This window comes from Vicia villosa, unplaced genomic scaffold (genome assembly GCF_029867415.1).
Source record: "Vicia villosa cultivar HV-30 ecotype Madison, WI unplaced genomic scaffold, Vvil1.0 ctg.000591F_1_1_3, whole genome shotgun sequence".
Lineage (NCBI taxonomy): Eukaryota > Viridiplantae > Streptophyta > Magnoliopsida > Fabales > Fabaceae > Vicia > Vicia villosa.
Window position 1 is genome coordinate 308,941 of NW_026705271.1, and position 6,677 is coordinate 315,617.

Sequence of the window (6,677 nt, forward strand, 5' to 3'; positions counted from 1 at the left end):
ACGGTACCTGAGTCGTCGCCGATGCGTTCACTCATTTCTTTCTCTCTTTCAGCTTATTTCAATTTTGTTTCCATTTGTGATCTGTAAACCATGAAATCTTATTGAAATTGGTACTTAGGGTTTTGTGGGGATAAGGGTATCAATATTGTTTGCTATATTTGTTATTGTTGTTTGAACCGCGAGAGAGATCGAGAGAGCAAGTAAGGGAGAGGTTTTGCTGTTTAACCGAGTGAGAACCATGAGATCCTGTTGAGATTGAAAGCTCCGTCCATGGAGAAGTCGCGAGAGCGAACAGAACTGAGAAAGGGCACGTGAGATTGAGAGAGACGGCGAGTTTTGTTGTGTGATGTTCTTCTGTTCACAATAGAGAGAATACGTTAAAGAGATAGGCAAACCCAGGTCCATTCAAAATCTCTTAAGTCTTTCTAGATTTTAGCCGAATGGGCCTCCTTTGGCCCATGATCCTTCACTGTTAACACCCCACCTTGGCATCTTCATGCTTCAAAAAAATAAACAACTTTGGGCTCATTTCTTCAAAGCCCATGCGCCCCTCCACAAATTCACACCCCATTTCATAATTTCACCATCACCATTTATTTCTTAATTTAATGTTAGTTTTAGTTTTAACTTTTTGAATTCAAAACTGCATAAATAATTTTCATCTCAAAGAAAACATATTTTCGTTCAATAAAAAATATACTCGACCCAATGTCGAGTCCATTTCAAAACTTCTCACAAAAAGAAATTTCAATCAATTCAAAATTCATCACTTCATTTTTCGCCTAAGCGCGAAATCTTTTCTTTGCCCAAGTGCAAATTTCACCCAAGTGTGAATTTCATTTCAAAAATTGTCTTCTCCGCCCAAGTGCGATTAGACCCATTTCATAAACCCTAAAACGCTTGATCCAACGTCAAGTTGTTAATCTTCTTTTTTAATCAAATCAAAGTGATCAAGTGACAAAAAGTGCACACCTCTTGAATACCTTGATCCTTTGAATCAAAACACATTAATCCTTTGAATCAAAACACATTAATCAAATCAAAGTGATCAAGTGACAAGAAGTGCACACCTCTTGAATACCTTGATCCTTTGGATCAAAACACATTAATCAAATCAAAGTGATCAAGTGACAAGAAGTGCACACCTCTTGAATACCTTGATCCTTTGAGTCAAAACATATTAACCAAACCAAGAGGTTAAGTGACAAGGGGTGGACACCTCTTGAATACCTTGATCTTTTGAATTAAAATACATTAATCCAAACTTGGACAACAAGTGACAATGGGGCTCGCTCCTGTTGAATACCTTGGGTAAAGGACGCGCTTGGTGAACACCTTGCTCAAATACTTTACTAAACGTCCGCAATCATCCATCCTAAAATCAATCAACAAATTTGTAGTTCTTTCGAACTACAATCGCTCTGATTCTTCCATTGAAGATATGTAGGCACAAGATTCAAACGTCTTGGCGAGCATAATAATAAAAAAATCTTTTCTTTTTCCTCCATAATAAGAAACCAAAAACATGTTCTTTCTCTTGATTAAATAAACGTAGACTTAAGCTAACACTCGATTGCGAAACAACTAAATGGGTCCCATCGAGTACGATGGAGGTAAGGGGTGCTAATACCTTCCCCTTGCTTAACCGACTCCCGAACCCGATTTTGGTTGCGAAGACCATCTTTTCCATTGTTTTCATTTCCCAAGGGTTTTATCAATATTTTCCCTTTCCCATTGGAATAAATAAAATTTGGTGGCGACTCTGTTTGTTCAATTTCGTGGCGATCATTTTTTGACCCGCGACACTGATTGGTGTGGAGATAAGGAAGATCAAAGAAGCACAACTGGATATTTATTTCAAGTATTTGGTGCCCCAATTTCATGGTGTTCGAAGAAACAACCTGTGGTGGCATTATCATTGTGTGAAGTTGAGTATATAGCAAGATCTTATGCTGCATGTCAGGCCATTTGGATCATATCAGTACTTGAAGAAATGGAGGTCAAAGTGAAGAAACCTCTTGTGCTGTAAATAAATAACAAGTCGGCTATAAACGTTGCTAAGAATCCAGTTCTGCATGGAAGAAGTAAACATATCGAGGCTAGATATCACTTCTTGAGGGAAAAGGTAAATCAATGTGAACTTGAAGTAAGACATTGCTCAAGCAAAGCACAATTGATCGACATTTTCACCAAAGGATTGAAGATCAACAGATTCCTGAATTTGAGAAAGAAATTAGGAATAGTTCAGATCGACTAAAACCTTAAGGTTTTGGGTGAATAAGTGGCGTGTCTCTCACAAAGATGCATAGACATACACTATGTATCAATGCTCCTAGTAACTCCCCCAACAAATGGTATCATGAGCCTTTGGTTTGAGAAAGAGACCAACTTACTTGTATCGAAATGCCCCAGAAGAGGTAACAGCGGTACAAGTGTAAGTGGAGAAGCATTGAGAACTCATACTTGAGGGGCGTGTTAGAATAATAATGCAAGTGTGAGTAAGTGAAAAAATAGTCTCACATTAGATAAGAATGTGGTAACTTGAGAATATATAAGTGAGATAATCCCTCACCTATCACCTTAAGGTTTTAGATAAACAAATAATATGTCTCTCAGAAAAATATCTAATCCAAAACTATCTATCAATACTACGATATGGTTTTACTTTCTATATAACTTTCCATTTTTCCAAGTATTTATTTATCAAATTTGTAGTAATTCTAAAACCATTTTCATTTTAGCATTTTCTTATTAATAAAATTAATTTTCTCGCGTTAGCAAAACTCTTTTGGTCAAATACTTCATACTTGTCCCATATATATCTTGTTTACTCTTTAGATTTTCAAACACAAACAGAATAGTGGCGAAGATGTCGCATTTGCATTTACAGCTACACTCACAAGCACCACCACTCTCTTCTTCTCCCTCTTCCACTTCTTCTCGTTTTTCTTTCCTCAAACTTTTCACAAACAACACTTTCTCTTTCTCTCAAACAAACTCTCTTCCTTTCAAACCCCTATCCATCAGATGCCGCCACTCTGACGTCTTTGAAACCACAACCAACCCTTCCTCCAACCCCAACAATAACCCTTCAGGTACTTCTATTTACCCTTTTGTTTTCATTAACCGTTTAACCCATTTTCTCCAAAACATGTTCCGTTACTCAGAAATATCTAAACCCCATTTTTTAAAAATCCTTTTTTTAACGTTTTTTCTTTTAAAAATCATTTTTTTTAACGGTTTTTCTGGAAGAAAATGAAAATAAAAATAATAAAAATTATGTATAGTGAAATGGGTTGTGAGTGAAACTAGAAATTTGTAAAGGGTTGTTTGTGTAATGCACTAACTTGCTTTCATGTTTCATGTGTATTTGTGGATTTTCAGTTGGAGCTATACCACCTAGGGTTTATGTTGGTCATTCCATTTACAAAGGGAAGGCTGCTCTCACTATCACTCCTAGACCGCCTGAGTTCTTGCCTTTGGATGTAAGTATCACAGTGTTCGATTAACAGATATTGTTTCGCAATATACGGTTTAGTACAAATTGTTGTCAAATTGAAGTTATAGCATTGTAAATTTGTAACACATTATGTGTTAGTCCTGCATCAAACATTATATAGTCTAATATATAGTCTGAACATGTGTTTATAAGTAAGAGTAATCCTATCCCTACAAGTCGGTTTTGTAAGGATGAGTTAGGCTCATCGCAATTCTTAAGATGGTCAAAGGCTTGTTCAAGATTCGTTGGCTTGTTTAGGATTCGTTGGGCCGCTTGTTATTAAGTTTCTGCTATCCGGCCACCCACAATTTATTTTCATGCGCCAGATGTTCAGACTTGAGCGTGAGGTGATGTGTTAAGAGTCTTACATTAGATAATATATGACTGAAACATGTGTTTATTAGTGGGAACATTTCTTACCCTAGAAGCCGGTTTTAAGGGATGAGTTAGGCCCAATCATTTTTTTAAGATTATGAATAAACCATTATTTTTGTGATCCGCCTTTGACAACATTGACTTATGATTATTTGTTTTAGTTTTGATTGTGCTGGTTATTGTTGGACTGTGCTGTATTCTTTGTGGAGTTAGGGGTTTTGAATGTATTTAATGTGGAAGGTTTTGGTGAATTTTGTAGTCAGGGGCATATAAGATATCTAGGGATGGTTATGTGCTGCTTCAGTTTGCTCCCTCGGTTGGTCCGCGCCAGTATGATTGGAATAGAAAACAGGTCAGTTTGTTTGTCTTTAATTGTTATTGCTAGTTCAGAAGTTCTTATGTACTGTAAAAGGATTATACTTTTTTTGAAAACAAAAAACATGGACTTGTGACACAATATAGCCATTTATGGCATTTGATTAGAATTATAATACTATGTGATGAATTTTGGGTTGAATTTGAACTGTTTGAGAGTGTTATTCTTGGAGTATGCAAGTGTTCTTTTCTGACAAAATCTGAGAGAGTTTGGTATGGTTTTAATCTCTCTGATTTGAAGGTTTTTTGTATGGTTATCTGTTGGAATTCTGAGGTTGGTTTTCTAGGTTAAAATGCAAGGTCATCATCTAGTTTACTTGAATGCAGGTTTTCTCACTATCAGTGGATGAAATGGGAAGTGTGATTAGCCTTAGTGCAAGGGACTCTTGTGAATTTTTTCACGATCCTTACAAGGGAAAAAGGTAGTTTCTATGCTTACTTCCTAAAGATCAGTGTGTTATAATAACTCGTGTCCTGCAGTCAGATGTCCCTGCACAACTATCAACTGAGCTGGATTAACGGGACTGGCCGTTATGATTCTATATTCATTTAATTCATTTTCAAAATTGTCTTTAATGCAGTGACGAAGGCAAAGTCAGTAAGGTTTTGAAGGTTGAGCCTTTTCCGGATGGTTCTGGATTCTTCTTTAACCTAAGTAATCTTCTTTCTCTCATGAGCCTTAGTTGCAATAACTGAACTTATCTATTCTAATGTCAATGTCTCCGATATAAATGAAGAGTTAAGTTCATTAATATTTGCTCGAGTACTTATTTTATTACGACATTTTTTTTGAAGGTGTTCAAAACAAGCTTGCGAACGTGGAAGAAAACATCACTCTCCCAGTAACAAAAGCAGAGTTATCAGTTTTGAGTGCAATTTTCAAGGTAGTACATCTCCTTCCGACTTCTAATTGCAAAATTTGTATTGCTGTGACGCGATTCTCGGGTAGTTCACTGGAAAGATTGTTGACAAAACTAACTAATATTTAGAGCTCCTTTTGATCATGTTTTTGGTTTATTGTGTGTAGTTCATCATGCCGTACCTTCTTGGTTGGCATACCTTTGCAGACTCGATAACTCCGGAATATTCTGTGGCGGCGGCAAGTGTGGCAACCAATGCCAACCCGAAATATGGAGGAGACTATGAATGGAACAGATAGGGTTTACTATTTTGCTTGTATTGCACAACCCTCACAACTTTTGAAATGTCTTAAATGGCTTTACCTGTTAGATTAGTTGTAGAAATTTTGGTTCTTGAGATTAGTGTGTGTGAACAATGATATTTTGTCTTAGGGCCAGTCTAACACTAAAGATTAATCTCAACTATTGAAAATTTTAATTGTTATGTGTGCTGCATCTGTACAATAAGCTAGAAAATTGGAGTAATATGAGACTGGAGCGGATTCGAACTTCAAAGACAGTAGTTAAAAAAAATAAGTGTTACTAGATTTAATTGGGTTTTGGATTAAAATTTTAAAAGTTTTTTTTTAAAAATAAATTATTGATTTGAATAGATTTTGTGGGATTATATTGCCTTTGTTGAGGAAGTTCTCCGCAGACAAATATTTAAATTGGTGGAGTAAGGAGGAAGAATTAATTGCATGGCTTTAGGTGATTCTATTGTTCCAAATCGCACTCTCTTTGCTTATGATCTCTAAATTTTTTACAAAGTCGTTGAAAAAAAAAAGTAACAAGCATCCATAATCTTTTTCAAGAGTATGGAAAAACTCAAGACAACATATTAATAATCTCAAGTGCAAGATAATAGGAGGTGGAGTGAACCATAAAAAGTTTAACAACTTGACTACACTGTTTGGATTTACCATAGGCCAAATCCCTTTTGACTACCTCAAAATATCTATTTTTAAAGGAAAACCTAGAGTCAACCACCTACAAGCCATCTCAGACGAGGTAATAGCTAAGCTATCTATTTAAAAAAATGTATCTTTGTTCTATGATGGGTTGTGCTTAGTTAGTTAGGACTCTCGTCCATAAAATGTTGCTTTATAGTCTCGAAGTCTACGGATGGTCAATTACCCTTTTAAATAGATTAAATAGCTGCATTAGAAATTTTGTGTGGATAGACCATATTGACCCAAGAAAACTAGTGTTTAACCATGGATTTGGTGAACTTCGCTAGTCTCTTATTAAAGGTTACTTACGAGATCGACTAGAGAATCTCAGAACAGTGTTTTCTGGGTTTCAAAGGTTTTTGGTGAAAAGTCATTCGATTCTATGCCAGCGACGACATGACGACGACATGACGTCGACATGTTCAGGAGTTAATGGATATGTCTTCACTAATGTCCTTGGTGAAAATAAAACCAACAACAGTAGAGGGAGGTATTCGACACGCCTGATCGTGAAAATGGAAGTTTTGCAAGAAAGTGATTTTGTGAAAACCAAACCAACAAAAGTAAAGAAACAGA

General features: G+C 36.1%; 1 protein-coding gene across 1 annotated transcript; it reads left to right on the forward strand.

Moving 5' to 3' along the window:
• The first annotated feature begins 2,825 nt into the window (after positions 1-2,825).
• On the forward strand, positions 2,826-5,657 carry LOC131629693 (single-stranded DNA-binding protein WHY1, chloroplastic-like). Its single transcript, XM_058900476.1, has 7 exons — positions 2,826-3,095; positions 3,385-3,485; positions 4,134-4,226; positions 4,577-4,671; positions 4,831-4,904; positions 5,045-5,133; positions 5,277-5,657. The coding sequence occupies exons 1-7, from the start codon at positions 2,870-2,872 to the stop codon at positions 5,406-5,408; spliced, it is 810 nt and encodes a 269-aa protein (XP_058756459.1). The 5' UTR covers positions 2,826-2,869; the 3' UTR covers positions 5,409-5,657.
• The last annotated feature ends 1,020 nt before the right edge of the window (positions 5,658-6,677 follow it).

Excerpts from the sequence above, each read along its gene's own strand:
- LOC131629693 (XM_058900476.1), top strand. The coding sequence starts at position 2,870 with ATGTCGCATTTGCATTTACAGCTACACTCACAAGCACCACCACTCTCT. Across the intron at positions 4,227-4,576 it reads ATGATTGGAATAGAAAACAG|GTTTTCTCACTATCAGTGGA; the intron begins GTCAGTTTGTTT and ends ACTTGAATGCAG. Across the intron at positions 4,672-4,830 it reads GATCCTTACAAGGGAAAAAG|TGACGAAGGCAAAGTCAGTA; the intron begins GTAGTTTCTATG and ends TCTTTAATGCAG.